Below are 25,943 nucleotides of genomic sequence, written 5' to 3'. Positions count from 1 at the left end.
GAGGTCCCTGCTCTGGACTCCCCCCCATTATGGAAACTCCCCTCCTCCTGCTGTACCCCTTCTCATGGGGCCCTGAGTCCTGGGGACTGAAGGGATGTGCCTACCCAGAGCCCTCTGTCCCTTTAGACCATGCTCCATATTCCCAGCACGCTGGAATCCCCTGTCAGTGTCCCTAGCTGTCTTCCAGCAGCTGGAAACTTCTTCCCCGTATAACTCTTCACCAGAGTAGGTCAGACCCTGGTAGTTGCGCCCCTAGACGTGAGGGAGTGGCCCAGGGATGGCTTATGTGGAGGAGGGGTGTGGGTGGACTGGTCTTGTAGGCTGGTTATGTCCACTGACATCCGCGTGAGGCCTCTGAAGGAGCCGGAGGAGAGACGAGAAGAGGACAGGCCGCAGTCTCGGCTGTTTCTCCCTGCGGTGCCTTGTGCTAAAATGAAGTTCTAAAGCATCGCAGCACTTTATATTCAAACCCCACCTTCCAGGTTGTGAGGAAAGTCTATTTATCAAGGCAAGAGAAAAGAGCATACTTTGTCTAACACAGTTAACATATTTTATAAGTTTGATATGAGTAAATATTTAGCCATAGGGTACGTGGCCTCTGGACTCTTGCTACAAGCCCTGCAAATATGAGAGGCAAACCTCCTCCACACACACACTTTGTTTGGTGTGCAGAGGGTTTTAAAAACTGGAGGAATTCATGTAGAAATTCTGATTGGGGGCTTTTCTTGGAAAATTGGAAGCTCTGGCCACGCTGGTCCTGAATTCCAGGGCAGCGTGGAATGGGACCGAGGGGCAGCTGTTTGCTTTCAGCAGGTAAGCGCTCATTGTTCAGTTTGCCACATTCCCAGCCACTCCCAACTGTCCTGCGTCCAGTGAGTTTCTTGTATTTACAGTGCCTCCCTGGGCCCTGGAGGGATTTATATGTGACTGGTCCACCCACCTGAGGGACTACCTCTGTCATGGGCAGGAGGCTGAGACAGAGCCTGGATGGTGGGACATCCGAAGTCAGCGCACTGGAAGTTGAGGCCTGTCTGTAGCTGCCCCTCCAATTTCCCTGTGTGGCAGCTTTGACACTCACCCCAGCCTTCTGCAGTCTCTGTCGGACTGATCAGAAAGGAGAAGTGGAACTTCCCAGGCTCATTAGAAAGTAGCGAATGAAAGGGGAAGAGAAGTCCCTGCCGAGAGACAGGAGCGGCACACGTGAGCCCTACATTTCTGGTCATGGCTCCGGGTGTCATTCGGAAGGTGCCCGGCACTGGTCATGTGCCTTCTGCGGGGGGTTTCTGGGGGGAAATCACAGAGCTAGAGCAGGGGTGGGGACAACATCTCTGATTGGAGGGAGGCCCAAGAGAGGTCTGGTCCAGGAAGGGCAAGCTGGAAAGTTCTGCTTCCTGAGACTGAGAGAGAAAAATCAAATTCTAGTCAACGCAGGCCATATCTCAAGGGGCCATGGCGGCTTTGCTTTGTCTGTTAACACAGGTGTGGGAAGGAGCTACCCAGAGCATCAGCTACCAGAAACCAGGCCCTGAAGGAAATGGAGGAGAGCTCCTTCTTGCCATAGCCCCTCATCCCAGGCTACAGCAAGTTCGTGCACTGGAAGGGGAGTCTCATTTACCAAGTTCTGTTGGGACACCAAAGGTTAAAATGCAGGATTCTGCAAGCAATGCTGATCCTTGGAAGAGGTCTTCTGGCCTGTCTCCAAAAAGCTCCAAGCTCCCTTCCACACACTGGGCCTCCACGGGGAATCGACTTCAGGGATGAGAGCTCTATGGTGGCAATGCGCCTTCAGAGGCCCTTGGGCTGCACAACTCCCATAGTTAGGCCGCAGGGAGGTCAGGTGGCCACGTGCTGGGATGCAGCACTTCCAGGCCTCTGCAGAGTTTAGTAGTCACACTAGTCCAGCACTAGCATAATCCCAGGGGGTAGGAGAGACTTGGGCAGGCGGTCCCTGAAACCTTGCCTCAAGTCAATCAGAGCCGTCAGCAGGCAGGCCCAGGAGATGCTGGCAAAGGGGAGCAAGCTTGTTCCTCCCTTCCCTCCATGCTTGCTGCAGCCCAAGATGGCCACCAGCAGGGTGGCCACAGGCAATGGCTCTGAAGGGCCACAGGGTGGGCTGCGGAGGCTGCTAAGGGGCTGCATCCGACACCTTCCATGCCAGTCCCTGTCATTTTGGGCCCCAGCTGGCTCATCAGGGGCCATGCGTATGTCTGGGGGTGGGGGGGGTGGGGGTGGGGGAGACAGGCCCTGCCATGGCTCTTGGGCAGTGGTGTGGGTAAGGCCAGAGGGCGCTTGGCCTGGGGATTTCTGAGGAGCAGGTGGATGTCCAAGCAGGAAAACCAGAGCACACTGGTTTCAGCTCTGCCAAAATTTGTGGGTTCGAAGCCCTGAAGATAATCCTATGTTATCTGAGCCACATAACAGGACTGATGCTGAAGCGGAAGCTCCAATACTTTGGCCAACTGATACAAAGAACTGACTCATTGGAAAAGATCCTGATGCTAGGAAAGATCGAAGGCAGGAGGAGAAGGGGATGATAGAGGATGAGATGGTTGGATGGCATCACCAACTCGATGGACATGAATTTGAGTGAGTTCCAGGAGTTGGTGATGGGCAGGGAAGCCTGGCGTGCTGCAGTCCATGGGGCCGCAAAGAGTTGGACACAACTGAGTGACTGAACTGATCTGAGCCACTGCTGCTCTCAAACTGTGGAGCCTTGAGGAGACAGCGAAGCTGTGTGTGCGCTATCCCGGCTTCCCAGGGGAGGTGGAGTCCTCAGCAGGACACTGGTGCCTGTCTCTGAAGCCGGGTTGCCCCGCCAGAGAGGAAGGCCTTGCCTTCATGTGAGGTGCTCCTTGAGTTAGTAGTGCTCCTGGTGTGGGGCCAGGCATGCAGCAGCCCCCAGGGCCGGCCATCTGGACTGGGCTGAGTCAGCGCAGTCCTGTGAGAGGTGAGTACCAGCCTGAATGACCATCCCACTCCACTGCACCAGCCCTTCTCTCCTGCAGAGAATGACCCTAGAACCGACTTGAGCTGACAGTCTAGCAAGTATCACGCAATGAGGAATGGAAAGTGGGAGGTCACATAGAGGCAATGTGGGGAGGGAAATGATGGAGATGCCTAGAGGAAGAACTGAAGAGGCTTTGAGAAAACCCAGCTTCCCAAGTAGATGAACAAGCCGTGGGAAAGAGCCCTATGAGCAGAGACGCCAGACCTTTCAGGGCTCCTGAGCCCAAGGACCAAAAAAAATGACCCAAACCCCACAGAACTTCAGGTTTCAAGCCCTTGCCAGATTGGTTTCTTTTAATTCATTTATTTAGAAAAATAACCCTGCCCTACCCTCCTCCCTCTGGGTCACCGGACTTGGGCATCATGCTTGACCTAGCTTTGGGTCAGGTCTCCCACCGAGTTGAAGGTCCAGGTCCCTGGCGGCGGGCGGCCACGCTGCTGGCAGCTGCACACATTTCCAGTTGCCGTGCGTTCCCATCCCCGGGCTCTTGATCCTGGGGTACGGCCTCGGCCTCTGGCTCTCTGCGTGGAGAGAGGGCGCTGACGGAGGAGGGCTGCCCGGCTACAGTCTGTGCGCCCCTCCCAAGGCCCTGGGAGCAGCTGGAGACGGAGGCTCTGCTCTCTGCTCGCCCTCCCTCGGGGGAGCTCAGGGCTGGAAGCGCGGGGAGCTGACGTGAGTCTGGTGGAAGGCATGGGCGCTGTACACCACCTCGGGGGGCGAGGGCGCGCCGGGGGCCAGCACAGAGCACAAGGGCTCGTGGCTGTTCAGCACCGACGTGAAGTACTTCATCTCTTCGGTGAGCTGCTTGATCTCCTTCCGCAGCGCCGCGTTCTGCTTCTCCAAGTCTTCACTCTCCTGTGAGCGGAAAGGATGGAAAATGCAGGTTACTATCAGGGCGCAGGGGAAGACTGCGGGGAGTGAAGGAGGCAGTGGGAGTTCCGCATTAGATTTCCACTAGCGCGGCCAGGCAAGGGCATCGGTGACTTTTTCTGCACATGCGAGCGTGTGCACGCATGCGTGTGTATTTGTACGTGTCATGTGTGTGGATGGGTGCGGTGCTGTGTGCTGTGCTTAGTCCTGTCCTGTGCTCAGTCGCGCCCGACTCTTGGCGACCCATGGACTGCAGCCCGTCCGGCTCCTCTGCCCACGGAGATTCTCCAGGCGAGAATACTGGAGTGGGTTACCATGCCCTGCTCCAGGGGATCTTCCCAATCCAGGGATCGAACCCAGGTCTCCCGCGTTGCAGGCAGATTCTTTATACCATCTGAGCCACCAGGGAAGCCCATGCATTTGCATAAATACATGTATATTTGTACATGTATGTGTATAGCTGTTTAGATCAAACCATATGAAATTGCTGATATTTATTTTGACCTCAGAAAATGGCAGTTGCATTCGGTCCCAACTAACAGAGATATGTGTGTGTGTGTGAAGGCATGTGTGAACTGCATGAGTGTGCTCCTTTGCATGCAGGTATATGCATAGGTCTCCATAAGTGTATATGAGAGTTGAGAGTGGCAAGTGCATGTCCAGGCCAGTGCATGACCAGCCAGAGCTGGAAAAACGGAATAGAGTTTGTGAGACTGACTTATACTAATTTCACTTTTTTCTGCTCTGTTACACTGGTGTGTTCGCCTAACGTTCCCAGCATTTGCATTTAGTCTTATGAATGGAGTCCTTGGTTAACTGTCTACGTCACCCAGATTCTAGAACATTTGGGGTCTTCTAAATGATAAACGGTCAAACTCCAGCAGAGTTCTCTCTCCCAGCAGCTTGTCCTGTAGAACTCTGGGTGTGGCCCAGCACCTGTGCTTTCTTTTTTTCCAGAAACACCTTTACCCCCTTGCTTCAGGGAACCATCAGATACATGCTAATCAGAAAACCTCAGGACACCCCTGGTGGTCCAGTGGTTAAGAATCCGCCTTCCAATACAGGGGATGTGAATTCAGTCCCTGGTTGGAAAACTAAGATGCTGCAGAACCCCTAAGTCTGCATGCCGCAACCGGAGAAGCCTGCGCACTGCACCTAGAGAGGAGCGCACATGTGCCAAAACAAAGACTCAGCGCAGCCAAAGAGATTTTAAAAAGAAAGGCTCAGGGTAAAGAGCTCTGACTACCGATCACATCATTAATTAGTCAACAATTACACCCTGGTAATTAGCATTTACTGGAAAACAATCCCACCTTCAGAAAACCAGGGGAACTGCATTTCCAATGTGATTTTAATGTTCACATTCCTTGACTCAGATAGACCATCTTTGCTAATCATTGGTACCCACAGCGGAAGAAAAAATGGCACTGGAAATGCAAATAAATTACATTTCTGTTCAAAAAGTGACCTACTATATGGATTCCAGGTCTTATTTTTCTTGTTCTGTTTCACTTAGGTTAGTGTTTTCCAAGCTTGCCATGACATTAGAACTAATCTGAGGGCCTGATAAAAATACAGTTCCAGGCACTTCCTGAAATCTAGAGGTTTGAACTCAGTGAGTTCGGAACTTGGGATTTGAATTCTGGGAATCTGAATTTTTAACAAATGCCCCAGATTATTCTAACCACCAGACAAGTTTGAAAACAATAGCTAGTAATGTTAAATGTGATAATAAATGTGTTCTAACTATCCAAGCACTTATTAAGTGCCTGGCATGGAGTATGAACTCAAGTGCTTGTTGATGACATCAACCGATGGATCAGAAGTTGACTCAGAATTACAGTAGGCAGTGAGCATATGTGTGATAACTTGACATTTAAAATTTGCTTTAGAAAACCAGCTTCAGGTTAATGAGAGAGTTAGTTACACTGCTGACTGCCCTAACCCCTGCAAATGGGAGTTCTTTTGAAGTGGTAAGGAGAACGTGGCCTTATCCATCAAGGCAGCTTCCGGCAGTTTGTACAGGACAGATGCTAGCGTGCTCAACCTCAGCCTGGTATTTCCTGTGTGTGGCCCGGGGCTAGAAAATGTGTCCAGGTCAATACAAAGGAAAACTCCATCTCTAAAGCAGGATGGGGAGTTGGGATACCAAGAGCCACGATGGTAGAGACAGGGGCACTGGCTGCTGCTTCTGCAAGGTGTGACCAGCTCATTCACCTCACCATTTGATTATTTCCGGGCACATCCCAGAGACAGGGCATCCCCTCTCTTTACCAAAAGGTAAGATAAAGCAACAAATAAGACTGGGGGGCGTTGGCAAGACGGGAACTGGGGGCCGGGAGTCCTGGCCCCTTCCTCTAGCCCTTTTCCTCGCCCCCTCTGAGAGTTTCCACTGGTGACAACATTTACTGTAAGTTCTGTGCTCCGAAGAGCCTGGGCAAACCCCGAGGCAGAAGGGAGGGGCGGGTAGGCGGGCCACAGGGACCAACCGCTCTGACCTTCTCTCCGCCCAGAGGCCGGCCGGCTTTCGGGAAGTGACAGCGGGCTCTTCCTCCCTAAGCCAGCCCTGCTGAGCTCCAGCTTTGTCCTCTCCTTCTCCCTGCCCCTGGGAGATCCCGGAGCTCTAGGGGAGTGTTCAAAACCACCGTGGCCTCTAACTAGAAAACAACCAGCTGTGACAAGAAACTTGTCTTTACCTTGGGAAGCAAGACTGCTTCCTGCCAGGGCCCCAGAGAAACCTGCACTGCCAGCCCAGGGGCCCTGCAGCCAGCCAGACGCTTCACAGAGGAAGAGCCTGACTTCCCTCGCAGAAGCAAGCGGCTGATCTAGGGCTCTCATCCCAACCTGCCCCTGCCCGGTCTAGGTCCACTCTGACCCTCCCTGGGGCCCAGCATGCCCTGCAAAGGGTTCACACAGGGACACCTGGCTTAGGGACACCTGCGGGCAGCTCTCTACCCAGAAGTACCATGATCACAGCCCCCCTAACTTCCCCCTGAATTTCCTATAGGGCCTGGAAACCGAGAACTCAGCAAGGGAAAAGGAAAGTAACATTTAGAAAGTAAATTTTAGCTTCTAATGTATGTGTCTTCTCCTAAGGTGGGGGTGGGGTGGGGTGGGGTGGGGGCGGGGCTGCCCTTGGGCTTCCACATAACCTGCTTTTTACTTTTGGGGATTCATTTGGATCCTTTAGGCTCCTTGCAATAACCCTCTGAGGTAGCTATGTACGGCCAGCCTTTATCATTATCTCCATTTTACAGATGAGGCCAACTGAGACCCTGGGAGAAACCTACTGTGCAAACCCCCCACTCCCATCCCTAAAGGAGTACAAGCTGGTGGCAGCAGCTGCTGAAACAAAGAGCTATAGATTCACCTAGAGACACTTATTTTCTAACTATCCCTTCCCCCACCCCACCCCTGACCCCCCACACCCATAAATTCGTTCTCAAAGTCTGTGAATCTGTTTCTGTTTTGTACACAAGTTCATTTGTATCATCGACGTTTACACACTGCTATATTTAAAATGGATAACCAACAAGACCCTACCATATAGCACAAGGAACTCGGCTAAGCGTTATGAGGCAGCCTGGATGGGAGGGGAGTTGAATGGATACAGGTATATGTATGGCTGAGTCCCTTTGCTGTCCACCTGAAACTGTCAACTAAGCATTATTTATCAGCTCTAGTCCAATACAAACTAAAAAGTAAAAAAAACAAAAACAAATAAAAAGACGCATTTTCTCGGAGGTCCAGAAAGTTTGAGTGGGTGACTGATCCAAAGGCCCAGAACCAGGTAGATGCAGAGCAGGGCTGGGCTCTCGGCTTCTCCAACTTCAGTCCTGTGCTCCTTTTAGCCCACCCACTGCTTCTCTTGAGAGGTTTGATGACTCAGGGTCTCTGGAGTCACTAAGATCACTAGCCTTCTAAGAGAAAACTGGGTCTTGGTTTGGTGATCCTTCAAGACAACGCAAAAACCCTGAGTTGGTCATAGTCTTCCAATGAGTTACTCTTGGTCATACTCTTCCAACAGAGCTAATCATCACCTCCCGCCCTGAGCTGGGATGGAGTCTAATGTGCAGCTACTCTGTGAGAGGGTTGACTTGGGGCCAGACCATCCCCAGACCACAGCATGGTCTGGAATACATGGCAACAGGGCTGGGGAGCTGGGGGGGCTCCATCAGGTAGCAGTGGATAGGGGTCTTGGTCCTGGCTCTGGCTGGGTGACCCTTGGTGACATCCTTTTCCTCCCTGAGCCGCAGTTGCCTCACTTTAAACCAGGAAGACTGGACCAACACATTGATTCTCAACCTTGGTCACACACTAGGATCATTGGGATCCCTGGAAAGTTTTACTGATGCCTGATTCTGATTTAATCAGGCTGGGGTACACCTGGGCATTGAGTTGTTAAGGGCTCCCCAGGGAAGTCTAATGTGCAGTGAATGTTGAAAACCACAGGATTAGAAGTCTAAGCCCTCTCTAACTCTCAAATATTTCAGATTTTAAATGGACTACCTGTATGTATTAGCCAACTAGAGCCTCTGTTTGGAAAGGGTAGTTGTGTGTTGGAAGCAGAGGTATGTAGACTCAATGTATATGAGATAGATAGTAGAAACCAAAAATTTAAATGAATAATCGAGTTTGAATTAATAATGACTAACATTTCTTGGGTGATACCATGTGCCAAGCACATTACAGTTACCATTACATTTAATCTTTGCAAGAACCCTATGTGGCAGATAATATTACTAGCCACATTGTAGAGAAGAGGAAAATCTAAGGTAGAGAGAAGTTAAGTAACTTGTTCAAGGTCACACAGCTTGTCAGTTGTAGCACCAGTACTTGAACTGAGACTGTCTGCCTTCAGAGCCTGTGCCCACCATCTTCTCTTGCCTTTGAAGTCTGCTTAAATCTTATGATATCTGGTAATTATCTCCTCTGAGGCCTCAACCTGGTTGACTTTCCTATTTCATCTTCCCTCTCTTCCCGCCTCATGCAAATTGAGATGCTAATGTTCACAATTCACCCTCACCTGTGAGGTTACTTGGTGCCGCCCTTACCGTGAACCACAAGCAGTTTGGGGGTGGCTAAGGAGGAGGTTTCTTGGGGGTGTGGGAACATTCTGGGAAATTCCCTAGTGGAGGGGCCAAGCAAGGGGTCACTGTAGAGCACTTGAATGATGGGGAATCCCCAGGCAGGTCCCTTCCCCAGAGGGAAGCCAGTTGGGACCGAGGCTAAGGACAAACTCTAACCCAAGGCTCTGGTGGGGACTCTCCACGCCTCCTTCGCAGGGCTTGGAGCGTCTTCCTGCCAGGTCTGGTTTCATGCCTTGACCTTCTCCTTGAGTTTTCTAATCACACTTTCCAGAAGGGTGAAAATAGTCCCTGTGTTTTTCTCCTCAACAGAATCTGCAGTTATTGGTAGGGTGACCTTTCAGCTCCCACCCACACTTCATTATGAGAGTGGTGTGTGAAGCTCACACCCAGCTCTTGGTTCAATTCCCAGCAGTCTTCAACCCACCACCCCACCTCCCTGCCCTCCCAGGCAGAACGAGGCTGGAGCCCACCATTCCCAGAGAAGTCCGTGAACCAAGAGGTAGGGCACGTCCCAAGCCATAGTGGGATCTATGCTATGTCCCCCCACCAATCCTGGGGAAATAGCCCCACTCCTGTTCCTCACCTGAGGAGGAGAGAAGAATCACTAAACCACAGGTCTTTGCACTGAATTCTGGAGAAATCTACACTTCTGAGCCTTAAAGCTGAAGCTCCAGGACTGTCAGCACCTGGTCATCTGCTGACACTTAACTGCATCGGCCACGCCCCTAGGGCCCTGCCTGGGGTCCTCTCTTCTGTTCCTTCGCTTTCAGGACCAGGACTGCATTGACCTCATATATGAGAAACACTGTAAGATAGTTCACTCAACGTCTATCCCGAACTCCTTACCCCTGTTTTCCTCTAGAGAGGTTAGGAAAAGAATTCCTCAATTACCCAGCTTCCCCTTCAGCTAGATAGGACCATGTGACAGATTCTGACCAATGAGACATAAGCAGAAATACAGGGAGGGAGAGGATGAAGTTTCGCTTCCCCAGGGATAAAAGGGAAAGCCTCACCAGACAAAGGCTACCCTCTCTGGACACAGATTGATGCCTGGAGATTCAGGAGCCATCTTGCAGCCTTGAGGATGAAACCCCCCCTCCTGAGAATGACTGCCCAAAAGAGAGAAGGAGCTTGGTTCTTTGATGACATTCTTGTACTATCCCTGGTCTGTCTACTTCTGAACTTCTTATTTGAGAAAAATCTAAAATACAAAAGGTGACTTGTTGATGCCTCTGTTGGATAGTTTTTCTATAACTCCTGACTGATACCTCAGGTTAGAAAGGATATCATCCAGTTTTGAAAAACAAACTAATAATTTCCATCAACATCAAGGTCTGAACTGTTTTCTTTGGTTTTGTTTTAAGCTCCAGGTCTCTGGAACAGAGTGTCTGGGTATCTACTCACAAAATTGCCCCAAATTCACTCCACACATTGTACCACATGCATCAGACAGTCTTCTAAATGTCACAACTCCCCAGTTCTCAGCCCTCGCTGCACACTGCAGTTTCCTGGAGAGCTTTGTTTTTATTTAAAAAAAAAAAACTTGATTCCTGGGTTTTACCACTGAAATGTTCCAATTTAATTGTTCCAGACTGGGTTCAGGCATCAAGATTAAAAGAGTACTTGCCAGGTAAGCTTAATGAACACCAGCTTGAGAAGTATGTTCATAGCAGGTTCTTCTTGAAAATAATAAAACAATATAAATATATACAGTTTGATTTTGTTAAATTTATGATATTATATTTATATATTTACTTATATTTTATTTTATTAAATGCATTTATTGTGTAACATAGTATAAATAATATAAATATAAAGAACTTTAAAGAAGGAAGAGGATATTTCTAAGTCAAAATTTCTTCTAAAAGTAAATGGCTATTTAAGGCAAAGAGTCTTATAGTTGGTGAAAATTTCAAGTGGCCCAAAATAGTTCACTCTTATAGAAAGGCAAGAGGTAGAGGACTTATCGGAATCTCATTAATGATAACTTCATCAAATTATTTGTCCTATGGATTGTTACGCTCGGTGAGGACAGGAGCCATCCTTGTCTTCACTGTTTCATCCTCAGTGAAGGACAAAACACGGTCTGGAGTGAAAGAGAGTGCTTTATCCTGGGACTGTGCCTGGCACACAGTGAAGAGATCAGTAAAATCATGTTTCTTGATTGCCAACTTGGAGTCTGTAATAATTTACCAAAATCTGAGACCTGCATTGGAAGAGTCTGCTAAATTTGTGATATCCATGAAATTTCCCAGGGAGTGTTTAACCAAGCATTTAAGTACGTTTATTGCTTCTACTTTTAACTCTAGAAGAGTTAGTTACAAATGAGTGTTTGGTGGTGGTTTAGTCGCTGAGTTATTTCTGACTCTTGTGACCCATGGACTGTAGCCCACCAGGCTCCTCTGTCCATTGGATTTCCCAGGCAAGAATGCTGGAGTGGATTGCCATTTCCTTCTCCAGGGAATCTTCCCGACCCAGGGATTGAACTCTGGTATCCTACATTGCAGGTGGGTTCTTTATCAACTGAGCCATCGGGGAAGCCCACAAACGAGTGTGAGAGATTTTTTTTTTTTTTTAAGGCCTGCTTAGCAACATTTTTGTTCCCCAGACTGAAGCTGTGGAGTGGAGGCAGCTGAATTACAGCACTGTCAGAACCCTGCATGCAATTTCCCTGGCCTCAACTTAACCTGTCCCAACCAAATGAAGCAAAGGAGACCTGCCCAACTGTAGTGAAAAACCCAGCCCAGGAAACAGTGTTCTTAAAGTTTGTATAAGCAACTGGAAAGAAGGGCATACATTTTCATATATGATAATACTTCTGATATCTTCATGTGATTGATTTATAGGAAAATACTGGCCTCTCTGCATTAAACAAATAAAATCTTCTCTCCAATGCAAAACTGACAAATGCCTTATTGCTTTCTTTTGACATTTGCTCTCGAATTATTTCACAAACAGCCCAGTGAGGTGTAATTGCTTTACATTCCGTAGGTCAGAATTTAGGTTCAGATATCTGCCTTCTCCCTGTCCCCACTGGATTTGAATTCATTTTACTGAGGCCCCCACCCCCACCCCATCTGGTTCCTGCTCCCTGGGGCACAATGGCCTTTTTTCCCTCCCGAGTTCCTCTTCTTGAGCTCACAGTCTTGGGCCCCACAAGGCATCTTTCTGACCCATCACAGGCCCCACAGAGTTTGGCCTGAAGGCTCTGTAGATAGCACTCTCTCCCAGGATCTTCCCAGGCTCCTTCCCATGACTCTTTGATTTCAGATGTCAGGCCCTCAGAAGGACCTTCCTTGACACCATTCCCAGCCCTGTCCTTAAGTCACTGTTAACACTGCACCATTTGGTTTCCTTTGAAGCCCTCCTCACTTTGTGTGATTAGTGAAATGCTGCTGCTAAGTCACTTCAGTCGTGTCCGACTCTGTGCGACCCCATAGACGGCAGCCCACCAGGCTCCCCCGTCCCTGGGATTCTCCAGGCAAGAACACTGGAGTGGGTTGCCATTTCCTTAGTAAATAACAATTGGTCAGCTGATTTTCCAGTGTGACTTCTCATTGAATGTCCCTGAAATCAGGGACTTAGTCTGTCTTGTCCCTGCTGAACTCTCAGCACCTAGGGAAAAAAATGCCCATAGGAGGCATTTCATGTACACTCGTACAGCAGAAAGAATTATTTCTGTCGACATAAGCTCCGGTACTCGGAATATGGCCTTTGCTTTTGCCATTTTCTGGACTACCGCACCCTCTTAGCAATAGGCATATTTCTGTGTCAGCTGAGTAACTGGAAAATATTTTAGTGACAGGGTCATCTCATGCAGGAAATTGCCTTCTAGCACCAGGAATCTAGCCCCCTCTAGTTGGCTCTGAACTTAATCTTTACTCGTGAGTTTCCTAAGAGCCTTAGGTCATCCTCCTTGGTTCCCCTCAATCTAGTGTGACCAGATGTTTACTAGGACACTCCCAGTTCATAGTATGGTCCTCATGTAATTTTTTACTAGCACCTCTTTTCACTCTCAAAAATGTCCCTGTTTGGAAGATAAATTATGAGATCTCCTACCAAAGCCTTTCTCCTAAATTCTGACTCAGGGATGCCTTCGCTGTTCTCATCCTCAGTGCCCACCAGAATTCACTCAGGGTCTATTTGACCATTTTCTTATTTTTTTAATAAAAAAATATAATATAAGTACATTAAAGATATATTTTTTAAAAATATACCCACCCATGATTCTAGTCCTCTAAACACAACCCTTTTCATTTGTACGTGTTGCCATCTTGTCCTTTTTAACAAAGAATAGCAACCAAAATGTCCAGCATTAGAAAGCCATGTAAGGCAAACAGTTGATCATCTGTTTGTTGATACAACCATTACAATAATAATTATGGTGATTTTTGTAAGTGTGACAAAATGATGACAGAAAAGAAAATACAAATTTGTATATATACTTAGAGTATACTTACATCAGCCATGAATGTATAAATTAATTATTACAACAACCTTGTTGGGATTTAAGTGTTATAATTTTAGATGATTTTTTTTTTTTTTGGCCTTTCAGTGTGGCACTGGGGATCTTAGTTCCCCAATCAGGGATCAAACCCATGCCCCCTGGGCAGTGAAAGGTCAGAGTCTTAACCACTGGACTACCAAGAAAGTCCCAAGTGTTGTAATTTTAAATAATTTATTTGGCTAACAAACTTTTGGAAAGTTTCTTAATTTCATTTTAATGTTACAAGTTATTGATTACTAAGAAGAAATAAATTTCTATGAATGTATTCCCTAGTATAGCATTCTCAACCAAGGACAATTTTGACCCCCCAGGGAACATTTGGGAAGATTTAGAAATATTTCTGATTTTCATAACCAGAGGGGTGAGGTGGTGCTACTGGCATCTAGTGGGTAGATTTTAGATCTTACAAAGCTGGAGACCAACCCCCTCCCACACACACAACAAAGAATTGTCCAACTCAAAATGTCAATATTGCCGAGGCTGGGAAACCCATGGTGTGTATTGTTTTCACAATCAGAATAGAAAATTGGGTTATATTCATTTCAGTAGGAAAAAAATGTTACGTAAGCTTTCTGTTCATAGCCTTTGCCCACTTACCTATTGGCATCTTGAGGTTTTTCTTAAAAAGGCTGTTCTTTCTATACTGTATTAAATCTGAGTTTATTTAATTTGACAGAAATATTCCCCTAGTATGTCATTGTCCTTTTGATTTTGGATTACACCTTTAAGATCTTTTTTAAAATAAAGGAACTTTGACTTCCCTTGTGGTCGACTGGCTAAGACTCCGAGCTCCCAATGCAGGAGACTGGTGTCCAGTCCCTGGTCAGGGAACTAGATCCCTAAGACCCAGCACAGCCAAATAAGTAAATAAAGGAACTTTTAAATTTAGCTCCTTTCAACCTGGGACTCTCTGCCTTTCTGGTCTCTTACTATGTGCTTGGGCTCTGTTGCTGAACAGTGTCTGGACTATTCACATGTCCTGGTTAATGGCCTACTTCTTAACTCACCCTTTGCAAAAGGACGTGTGAGAACACCATCTGCAGAGCAAAGTCCTGCTCAGCAAAGGGGCACAAAAACAAAAGCAAGTGGTGGGAAGGCAAGAGGTTTCGTTTCTTGGGTGTCCTTGAGGAAGACAGCAGCGTCCTCACCAGTAATACATACAGCAGGGTGACCTGGAGCATCTCTGAGTTTCTTTTTAATTCTGCGATTCCATCAAGAAGGGGGCATGACCACAGTTATGGTTAGTCCCTCTACGAACTCCTGTATGGACCCATGGCAGGGTCCCCTACAGGTACTCCGCAATCTGAAGGGGGCTTTGTCCTGTGGAACCAATCTATGGAATCCCCCTAGGACTCGGGGGGCCTGACTGAGTCCTACAGAGGAAACTGAGTCTACCCCAGACCAGCTTGGGGTTTGGTGAGACTCCCTCATGCTTTCCAAGAGAAAGTAGTCTGGTAGCCACTGAAAACAGCTTCATGAAGACTTCAGCTGGGTGGGTGCCACCAGTCTCTGACCGGGACATGTAATCACATTCAGACAGAAATTCCTTATACTGCCGAATACGCCTGCTGACCGTAACCACGCTGACCCCTCATTAGTAGGACAAGCAGTTGGTGGGGGGTGAATTCCTCTGTGTGTTTTTCCTTCCCAAATGAGAATCGTCAAATTTTTATTCTGATTTTTAAAACGGTACACATTTATTATAATAAAAAGAATTACAGAAAAGTACCAGGAGTAAGGTGACTTATTCAAATCTCAACCACATAGAAGTAGCCACAGTTAGCATTCTGAAGACTGTTCTTCCAGACATCTCTTATGCATGCAAACATGCCCCCGAACCACAAATTTTACATCAAGAGGATTATACTCTGCATATTCTTTGTCACTTGCTTTGTCACTCAATGCCATGTCATTAGCATCTTTCTGTGTTGATAAATACGGATTCACTTACTCATTTTTAGTGATAGTATAGAATTCAAGTGTATGAATGTGTCATAATATACTTATCTCCATAGCTGGGCATATGTCCAATTTTAGAGTAGTGATAAAGTGTATGCTGCTGCTGCTGCTAAGTCGCTTCAGTCGTGTCCGACTCTGTGCGACCCCATAGACAGCAGCCCACCAGGCTCCCCCGTCCCTGGGATTCTCCAGGCAAGAACACTGGAGTGGGTTGCCATTTCCTTCTCCAATGCATGAAAGTGAAAAGTGAAAGTGAAGTCGCTCAGTCATGTCTGACTCTTAGCGACCCCACGGACTGCAGCCCATCAGGCTCCTCCGTCCATGGGATTTTCCAGGCAAGAGTGCTGGAGTGGGGTGCCATTGCCTTCTCCGGATAAAGTGTATACTGTTCACAAATAATGAATTGGCCATCTTTGTGTATCATTTTTTCTTCAAACTCCTGTAGATGGAATTGCTCCACCAAAGAGCAGGATGTTAATATTTATTGCTACACAACTTTCTTTAAAAATGGTCTCAATTTTCTCAGCTAGGCCTCATGGAGAGAAAGTGTCAACTTTGGAGGATGCTGCCTAAAGAATAAAAGAAAAAAATTCAGGAAGGAGTTCAAGGAGGATGAGTCTTCATGAGAGTCCAAAGGATGAGACTGTGTTGCCTAGTGATTAGGAAAATGGGTTCTGAAGTCAGACAGACCTAGTTACAAAATGTGTGACCTTGGACACATTAAGTTACTTAACCTAATACAAGAATGACAAAATAAGGTTTTTGCGCAGATTAAACAAGATAACTGCAGGTAGAGCACACAACGCACAGTGCCTGGTATATAGTTGTGTGTTCAATTAATGTTTTTAATAAAAAGAAGTTCAGGGCAGCAGAGGCACAAGAGAAATGTCCTTTCCATGGATAGTTCACCGATTTTACACTGAACTTCTTTAGGCTGGAACTAGTAAGAACATTCATTCTTTCTGTGGTTTTCATTTTGCTTTATTTTTTTTTACCTATGACTTCTCTATACCAATAAAACTTAAGGTATAATCTCCTAGAGGGAGGAAAAAAAACCCTGATAGAATGAGAAAGAACCGTAAACAGTCTTCTTGCCCAGGCCTTACCAGAAGTCCAAGAACAACACTCTCTTTCTAAGGAGGCCTGAGAAGTGAGCATCTTTGCTGAGCTTTGCTTCTTCCATTACTTAATTTTCCTCCAGTTATAAAAACTTTACTTCTCACAGCATCAGCTTAATTTCAGACATAATTTACCCTCCTGATATTTGCTATATACGACATTAAAGATCTACCCTGAACCTTTAAATCTTTCTCTCTCTTTTTTTAAATTAGTATGAGGATCTTTCACACTAGACGCGGCCCCAGGCAAACACCCATTCCTCCTCCAATCTAAGTATCTGAAGTTCCAGCTTCCAGATCTGACCCTGTAACTCTGCTTTGCTTCCAGTTCCATCCTCAAGGCCAGATCTGACTTGTCAACATCATAGCTCTGGGCTAATATTACTGCCTTTCCATCGCCTCCTCCACTTTTAGCCTTTTCATGAACACAGCTTCTCAATCGATCTCAGTTCTTTCCCACTGACCTGGGACACAGACTTAAAATCCTTCCTGCTACAAGGCACCAGAGTATCCTACAATTACCAAGATAATCACACAAATGAAACTAATTCGCTGTCCCTTACAGTGGCTTGTTTAGTGCTGGAGACCTTAAGATTACTCATTAGAAATCCCAACTGACTGTTGTCCCAAAGGACTGAGATATTTATGCACGATGTTCAAGGGATAAAACATCACAGTGGAAGACTATTCAATGTTTGAGATCAAATTAGAAAAGAAGTCATTCTAATGCACATGTAATAATGATCTATATTGGGAATTTAATATCTATATTATATAAATAAAAGCACATAATAAAAGCATCCAAATTATATTAAAAAGTACAAAAATGCAAAGTATCTCTCTTCTGCATTAGACCTTTTGTCCTACTTTCAGAAATATGTATCATTAGCAATTTTGGGGGAAAACCTACTTGAAATTTTTTAAGCTTATATGCATATGCACATATGTGTTTTTATTTTCATTGAAGATATGCATGGAAGAAAACTATACTCCAGACTCATACTTATTCACTTAAGAGTATAGAAGCTTGATAATCTTTTCAGAGTAGCACATTCAGATTTAACTTGTTATTTTAATACCTTCGTGGTATTCCACTGAATAAACCAACTCTAGTTTATTGAATGAGTCTCTTACTGATGACCGTTGAGCTTGTTTCCTGTCTTTGCTATGACAAGCAATGCACCGAGGGTTATATCTACATATACATAATTGTGTAATCTGTGAATGTTTGTAAACAGATTCCTAGATGTAAAATTGCCAAGTTACCGTGTATGCGCACTAGTAACTTTGGACATGGTCAAACTGCTCCCTAATGGAGTTGCACCTAATTATACTTCCAGTAGTAGGTGGTGGTACCTGCTTCACCATCATCTTGGCAACATGGTCTTTTAGCAACATTTTCTGTCTTTGTCAGGCTGGCAGAGAATGTAACTGTTGCTTTAACTGTCATTTTCCTAACTGAGGTCTAGCAGCTTTTCTGTATTTATTTGCCATTTATTTTTCTCTTTCTTTAAATTGCCTATTCTTATTATTATTCATTTTTTCTTTTGTTTGTAGATCATTTTCTTATTCATAAGGGCTCTCGTATATTAAGCTAATATGCCCTTTTTTGGTCATATATGTTGCAGGTATTTTTCCCAGTCTTCACTTGCTTTTGATTTTACATATTAGGTACTTTGAACTGTATAGACATTTTCAGTTATGTATAAAATACAGTTTTTATTGATAAATGTGTATCAATCTTTCCCTTTATGGCTTCAGGGTTTTTCATTTTATCTGGAAGACTTCATTCCAAGATAAATGGTTTTAATGCTTATTTTTCAAATGTCTTCAATTTTTTCTGTACGTAATCTATACGCATTGTAAAAGAAGTGAAGACTCTAGTTTTTTTTTTTTTAGATGACCAACCAGTTTTCCCAACACAATTTATTGAGTACTTCATTTTTTTCTCGTTTCAAATGCCATCTTAGACATTTTGCATTTTTACCTGTGTCTTAGGAACTAACACAAATTTGAGTCTATTTGTTTCTGAGTCTATTTGTTTGAGTTTGTTTGGAGGTCTACTTCTATGTTCTATTCTGTCCAATATTCTATCTTTTCTACATTGTTTTGATTTCTATATTTATAATTCACTTTAATATCTTATTCAGCGAATTGTCTCTAATTACCCTCTTTTTTTAGAATTTTCCTAGAAATTTTCACATGGTTATTTTTCACAAGGTATTTAGAATATCTAATTTAATTTCCTCCAATACCCAGAAAATCCTATTTTATTGAGATCACATTAAATTAGATAAATTTCTAAATTAAGGAAAATTGCTATCTTTATATAGAGACATATTTTTTCAATTATTTGAAATTTTAAAAATCACCTAGAATAATTTTGAAGCTTAAAACAATTAAACCCTGTATTTTTTTTGTTAAATTTATTCCTTCTTTCCATTTGCTGTTCTTGGTATTGTAAATAGAATCTTTCTTCCTATTAAATTTTTAAATCTAGTTTGCATGAGAAAAGTTATTACTTTTTGTGTTAACTTTGAAAGCTGACTGGGTTCTTATTATTTTTAATAGTTTTTAGCTGATTATCTTGGATTCACTTATTAGTGACTAATACCTTTTGAAAGTGAATGGCTCAAAATATGACTTTCTCCTTTTTAATCAATACCTTTACTATACCTAACGGACTCTACACTTGACCGCGAGAGAAAATGAACTGAGTGTGCTGAGTGCTGTGTGAGACACCAACCAAATGAGAATTAAAAAACAGAATGTGGGGAAATTCCTCGGTGGTCCAGGGGTTAGAACTCTGAGCTTCCACTGCAGGGGGCACAGGTTCGATCCCTGATCCGGGAACTAGAATCCCACATGCCACGAGGTGCAGCAAAACAGACAGAATGTGGACACTGTTGATATTACGATTATGAAAAGGAGCTCCTCCTGATTTGGTTAATGTGAGCGGTAGTCAAGGCCAGAGATGTTATCACATTGGCATGAGGTTAAACCGCTTGTTGAAAGCACCAGCTTCCCTACTCCACTCTTTTAAAAGCAATCTACATACAGAGTGTTGATGCAAATCACTTATAGGATAGATACTGAAAATGCTAAATAATAGGTATTCCTCTCTCTCACTGGAGAAACAAAATAATTTTTTTGCTATTTTAAGAGAAATAATAGTGACAAAGTTGAAACCGAGAAATCAGTTGTTACCCCAGCATCTAAGAGGCTAGCATACTAATACAAAGGTGGTCCTTATTTAGGACCACAGTACTTTCTAAACCCTGGTCTTTTACATCTTGTTAGGTGAGTCCTATGGCTGTGTCTTTGGGCCAGAGAATGGTTCCAGAGCCTCAACATGTGGAGACAAGCATGGAAAGGAGTCAAGGGCGCACCAGGCACCCAACCCTAAGAATGCTGGTGGTAAATAGAAGGCCTTCTACCTGAATCACAAACATGATTAAGAGGATAATGGATACAGAAGATAGGTGATTATTGTCTGAGAGGAAATGAACATTTCAGATCACAATCAAGCTCTCTGTTTGATGGTGGCAGATTTGTATGTTGCCGCCAAATTTCAGATTACAGCCAAACCCTCTGCTTAATGGTGGCAGATTTATATGTTGCTACCAAAAGCTTCTACCCAAAGTCAAGAAACATAAGCCACATTGGTTGCAACACACAGGCTTGCTGTATAAACTCTGAGGTGTTCTACTCACTGGTCAAAAAGTGAACGTGAATGCTATGGTGCTCAGAAGAAAGGAGTGGGGAGGAGTCTGTCCAGGTATGGCAACAATGAGAACATTCTAGAGACTGAGGCCAGGGGTTTGAGTGTGGACATAGTGACTACATGACTTGGGTCTCCATGGACCTCCCAAACCCCAGAGCGTGTCTTGGTATAGTCTTGACTAGTATAATCAGATGGGTTACATCTTCTGGCTCAAACTCTTTTTTTGCAAAGAGAGGCAGCAGAGTCAGTGTTGAAAACCTTGCCTTAGCAAGGAAGCATGCATGACACCCTCACTGATATGTCCCCAAGAGTTGAAGAAAGACCAGGGGGTTGAGTTCCCAGGGAGACAGAGGCACAGCTCGAGTTAGGGAAGACTCCTCTGCTCCTACTGGGAGGCAGGGGGTTCTCCATCACTAGGCGTGATAGGCATACTTTGGGGATCATGTCCAGAGAGTGTTGTAGAGATTCTTGAGCATCAAAAGTGTGTCTGAACTTTCCAGCCTTTAAGAAATCTTTCAAATCTGAGATCCTGTGATTTATATATAAATATAAATTCAGATGCATAAAACCTTAGTTGTAATCTTATTTCTTATAGTGATAACTATCTTTAATATTACTCTTATTACACTTAAAATTTTTGAATAGTTATGCTATGCCTAGGAGGACTGAGCTTGAGCTGTTCATATGCACTCTATCTATGAGGTACTCATTGTCCCATTTTCCTGATAAGGGAACTACAACTAAGGGGGGTAAAGAACATCTCTACAGTCTAAGGTGGGTCATACAGACAGTGAATGGCAGAACTGGGACTCACACCATGTCCTTAGGATGGTGGCACTGCTGAGCAATACATAATTTCCTTTTTTAAAAATATTTCAAACTTATAAAGCCTATAGCAGATTTCCAGTTTCAGAACATTGTCTACTTATACCAAAAGATAGACTTTATCCTTACTAATTTTATTTATTTGCTTGTTCTAAAGAATACTGAATAAGAATCAGATGCTGATGGAGGTAAAGTGAGCAATCATAGATCTTTCAAGCCTAAAAGAGTAAATTGGAGTGTCGTGAGCCCCTAAGCCATGGTGAAATCATGGAAAACTTATCAGCAGCAGGGCCACCACCAGCTTAACGTTTACACTACTGATCACAATTACCAAAGAGAACAGACTTAGTGTTCATCCATTCTTTCTTTCAACAAATATTCATGAGTATAAAACTACATTAGTATGCATTGGAAGACATGTTGAATACATTTCAAATAAAACATGAGCAACCAATCAGAGATCTTCACACTATCTGCTCTCTGCTTCCTTACAAAGTTAAAAATGGTATCTTTTTACCTAAAACTGCATCTTACTTTTCCTTGATGGGATTAACACAGTTATTCTTTAACTGACCAGTTACCAGGCTAATCTTTCAAGTAAACATAAGTATATTCATTTTTTATGCCAATTCCCCTTTTTATCATTGGAATGAATTCCTGGGGTGCTAGGGGTCTGGGAATGGTTTGGGGTGGGGGGCAGTGTGGGGAAGGATGAGAAAGGACAGTGTTGCTAGAGGAAGGGCTGAAGGGATAGAAGAGAAAGGAGCTAGTGGAATAAGGGTTGATTGAAAAGGAGCAAATTAAAGGGCAGGGTGAAGAGAGTAAGGTGGTAAGGTGAGGGAGATGAGGAGAAGACTTTTCTGTAACAAGCACACAGCCATGATTTGTGAACACTGACCAGGATCTTGTGCCGCTGGAGGAAATGCAGTTCTGATCGCCCAAGACCCCTGCTCAAGCCAGGGGTCAGGGCTTCCCTAGAAAGTGCAAGACTGGAGGCAACTCAGTCAGGATGATGACTGTGCCAGATACGTGCGCTTGCAACTGTATCATTCACAGACCATCTCGGGATATCATCAAAATAGAAATTTTGAAATCAAACCTTAATAATCTTCAGAAAAGAAGTTGTGGGGTGCAGCAGCCTATGGACCTCATTGTCCCAAATGCAGGGCTGGGAGTGGCCGCCCTGCTGGCCTCCCAGGGGATGGGACTATATATATGTGCTCCTAGCACTGTGAGATGACAGACTCCCCCAAAGAACATGACACCTTCTGAATTGCTCCCAAAGGCAGTCGTGACTTCTGCTGTCTGGGTCCACGTGGGATGGAGCTGAGGTTGTCCCATCCCTGAGCAGGTGGATCCCTTCCACCAGACTCTGGGCTGCCCACACTCAGCTCCTTTCCTCCACATGCCATCTTGGGGCTCATTTCTCTTTCAGCCTCCTGGCCCATTTCCTGCGACAGAATCTTCTCCATGCACCCACTCCACCTGCATCCCTCACCCTCCACTGACACCCCCACATACACATCTCCACACAGGCAGACTCAAGGCTCCGTCCCGGCGTCCACAGGTTGGTGGGGAGTAAAGCCTACCGTCCAAGAGGATGAAGAGAGGTCTGAACACTCACCAGGTGGAGGGTGTCGGCTTTCTGTGTCTGCCTCTGCCGGCTCTTCTGGGCGGCGATGCGATTTTTCTCCCTTCTCTGAACCTTTCTCACATCATCAGATGAGTCCTGGGGAGCAGAGATGATGAGAATTAGGAGAGTCTACTCCTCTCTTCTGAGCTGAAGCCGCCTCTCATGGTGTTTGGTATCCTGCCGTCCACTCTTCCATTTCTTCATCGTTATTTGCCTGTCCACATCCTGGTGACCAAAAGGCTGAACCCAAAAGGGAACCCTTCCCCACACTCTGTGAAACTCTCTTGTGTCTCTGTAGCTTTGGCCAGAAGATACAGGAAGACTGCAAAAGAGCTTGAGGCCTCAGGAGGGCTGAATTTGGAAAAAGATGGTTAAGGTGATGAAGTATGTTTCATCACCTCTCCTCTTCAGGGCTGCTCCACCCTTACCCTGTTACTTCTGGCCTAGAACCTTCTTGTTTTGTTTTGTTTTTTTTTTCTAAAATGTTGTTGAGCACTCACTATGTGCTTGCTTCTGTGCAAGTGTTTTTCCCTGAGGTGCTCTTGTTGAACCCCCTGGTTTGATGAAGTTGATGTGAGTATTTGCATCTTACATGGGGGAACAAAGGCTCAAAGAGCTTGCCCAGGGGCTCACAGCACTCTGGCAAGTTGCATCCTCCAGTGCTGAGTCTGATGCCTCTCCAAGCCACTCCCTCACCCACTACCAACTACTTCTTCCCTGGTGTGACCCCTTGGGGCTTCTGTTGCCTACACCCCCGCCCCGCCCCAGTCTGAGGTCCCCATCCCAGATCTGCCTCTTTGTCCCCTGCATTCGCTTCCTTACACTCAGTGACCCTGACATCCCCCAGGGCACCCTGAGCACAAGGCCTAGTACAAAGTGGAGACTAGGAACAGTTTTAACGACGGAGATGACCTGGCCCTGGCAGGTAGGAGACGGGTGCTTAGGAGGACCCGGGGACCTTTGGTGTCATCTGAGTGCCTCCCACAGATGGGCGTGTGCTAGGTTAGCTCTGGCTTTGCCCAGACACTACAGGGTAAGTGTAGAAGTTTGACCAAAACCCTCCTACACCTCCAGCTGTGTGCCATCTCACATCCCTGCAGGATGGAGGGACACAGTTCCCAGGACAAGAGTCTGCCCTCCCAAGCGTATGTCTCACCAACGGGCCCAGTACTTCCAGGCCATTGCAGTCAGAGGGCAGTGGGTTAGGTAGGAAGGAAGTGCTCTTCCTCTCAGGAGGCTGGGGAGCCGGGTCAGCACGAAAGCCGTGAGTAATTTCCTTCCTAAGAAGAGCGCAGACGTCCAGGCGGTCGAGCCAGGGCTGCAGTGTCTGTCCTCTAGAGGCCTCCACTAGGACCCTTTCCTACCTGCCCCTCTGCTGTCAGGCATTGATGACAGAAGCTGTAGTATATCTTTGTATGCTTTTATTCGGGCGGCAGCATTTTCAAGGCCCTCTCGGACACCCGTGCGAAGGAAAGAAGGCAGTTTTTAAACCCCGAGTTGGAGAAGACTTTGTCCTCCACCATCGTACTGGAGGAGCAGGGAGAGGGCTTCCTGTGGAGAAGGCTATCAAGGAATGCGATGAGGAGAAAGCCCCGGGAGATGGGAAGCAGTCAGTATGCTCGCGGTGCTTTTTCTTTTTTTCTTTTAGCAACCCTCAAGCTGAAAATTTTTGAGTTGGAAGTTACAATCTTAGACACCCAGAATCTCCACCCTCACCTCTCTAGTTTCCCCAGAGCTGAACTACAAGGGAATAATTTCAAGTGCCCAGAACCATCTCCTGATTCATTTCCTTCCTCCTCCAGCCCCCCTCGCCCCCTCCTGTGCCAGCAACAGGTTCTGTGCTAGGAGGTAAGATAGATCCTTCCGAGCTGGACTGGGGTCCTCCTCCTTCTAACTTGCCTTCCCCCACCCCATCCCTTTCCTCTCCTCTGCTGCCGGCTGTCTCCTGGGCAACCATGTAGCTTTCAGGGCGTGCGTGCCCTCAGCCCGCATCAACGCTCCTCCCCACTCACTCTGCTACCGCCTTGGAGAGAGGTAGACTCTCTCTTCTGAGAGACCAGAGTTATTTGGTGCCCATTCCCCTCTCGGCTTCCTAGAAAGCTTCCTGGGATGGGACCCCAGGTGAGGTGAAGGCGATGGGTACCATCAGGGGACGCGGAGAGCATCCTCTGGCAGGAGGGGCGGAAGGATGAGGGTCTCTGCCAGAGATGCACGGCTTCCCTGCAGCCCTTGAGTCTAACGGGATGCTCCGGCCATCTCCTGGCCCCTCAGCGTCCCTGGGCAGAGGCCCAGGAAGCCTGGCCCTCTTCCTGCTGCCCCGGAGAATCAGGAGGGAGGAGGAGGGAAAGGCAGGACCCTACCTGTTTGCCAGGGGGTGGAGAGCGGCTGAAGCTGGAGTCGCTGCTGTCAGAGCTGTGAGGCATGGCCACGGTCTTCCGGGCTCTCCACGCAGCCCCAGGCGCCTCGGGGCTCCCCTGTCACCAGCCGGCCTCCCTTCCTGACTGCTCCCCCCGGGCCAGCAGCCCACCCCCCTCCGCAGGGCCCTCCTTTGCCCGCCTTGCCACCGCCCCTGACCCCTGCGTCCTCCTCGCTCCGGGGTGCAGAGGCTCTGCTCCCCACAGGGACATGTCGCTTGCCTTGGGGCTCGCGCCCTCTCTCTCTCTTGTGGTTTCTGGTAACTCGCGCTGGAAGTCACATGGGCGGAAATTTAAGTTAGAAGTTAAATTGAGAGAAAATACATATCTGGGAAAAGACTCACCGAATTATGTGAAAGAAAGAAAAGAAAAAAAAAAAGATACACAAAACCCCAGAGGCCTTCCGACAGTTTGAAAGGCAGAACAGCTCACTTCAATTGATGAAGATAAAAAGAGAAAAACAGCCCAGGGAGGGAAAAACCCCAGCCAGAATTAGCAAGTCCATCTTCTGTCAACACGGGCAGAAAGAAGAGGACAGCAAGGAAAGAGTTTCCATTGTCACCCGACTTGATTTTTAAACCGAAATGAAAGCAACGGGCTGGGATTTCTTTCTGGTTTTTCACCAAAGTGGCTGCCTGTCCTGTCTTGTGGAGAGGGGAGGGAGGGCTTTCTCTGTCTCTCCTGCCTTGGGGTGGGCTGGGGTGAAGGGACCCACGGGCTCAGACCTTTCTAGACAGACAGAAGGGGTGGTGTAGGTCTGAAAGCCACAGGGACTAGCTTATGCCTCTTGGCAAGT

General features: G+C 46.3%; 1 protein-coding gene and 1 long non-coding RNA gene across 2 annotated transcripts; one reads left to right on the top strand and one right to left on the bottom strand.

Moving 5' to 3' along the window:
• Window positions 1-3,290: 3,290 nt before the first annotated feature.
• On the bottom strand, window positions 3,291-25,943 carry BATF (basic leucine zipper ATF-like transcription factor). The gene is made up of 3 exons (XM_069595197.1): window positions 25,094-25,943; window positions 22,725-22,829; window positions 3,291-3,862 (listed from the first exon to the last, which is right to left on the bottom strand). Exons 1-3 carry the CDS (start codon window positions 25,154-25,156, stop codon window positions 3,653-3,655), a joined length of 378 nt encoding a protein of 125 aa, XP_069451298.1. The 5' UTR covers window positions 25,157-25,943; the 3' UTR covers window positions 3,291-3,652.
• Window positions 3,393-11,875, top strand: LOC138443203 (uncharacterized). The gene is made up of 3 exons (XR_011258025.1): window positions 3,393-3,890; window positions 11,356-11,474; window positions 11,576-11,875. It is a non-coding gene; the product is annotated as an uncharacterized lncRNA (long non-coding RNA).

This window comes from Ovis canadensis, chromosome 7, assembly GCF_042477335.2.
Source record: "Ovis canadensis isolate MfBH-ARS-UI-01 breed Bighorn chromosome 7, ARS-UI_OviCan_v2, whole genome shotgun sequence".
NCBI lineage: Eukaryota > Metazoa > Chordata > Mammalia > Artiodactyla > Bovidae > Ovis > Ovis canadensis.
This window is presented reverse-complemented; position numbering and strand designations above follow the sequence as displayed.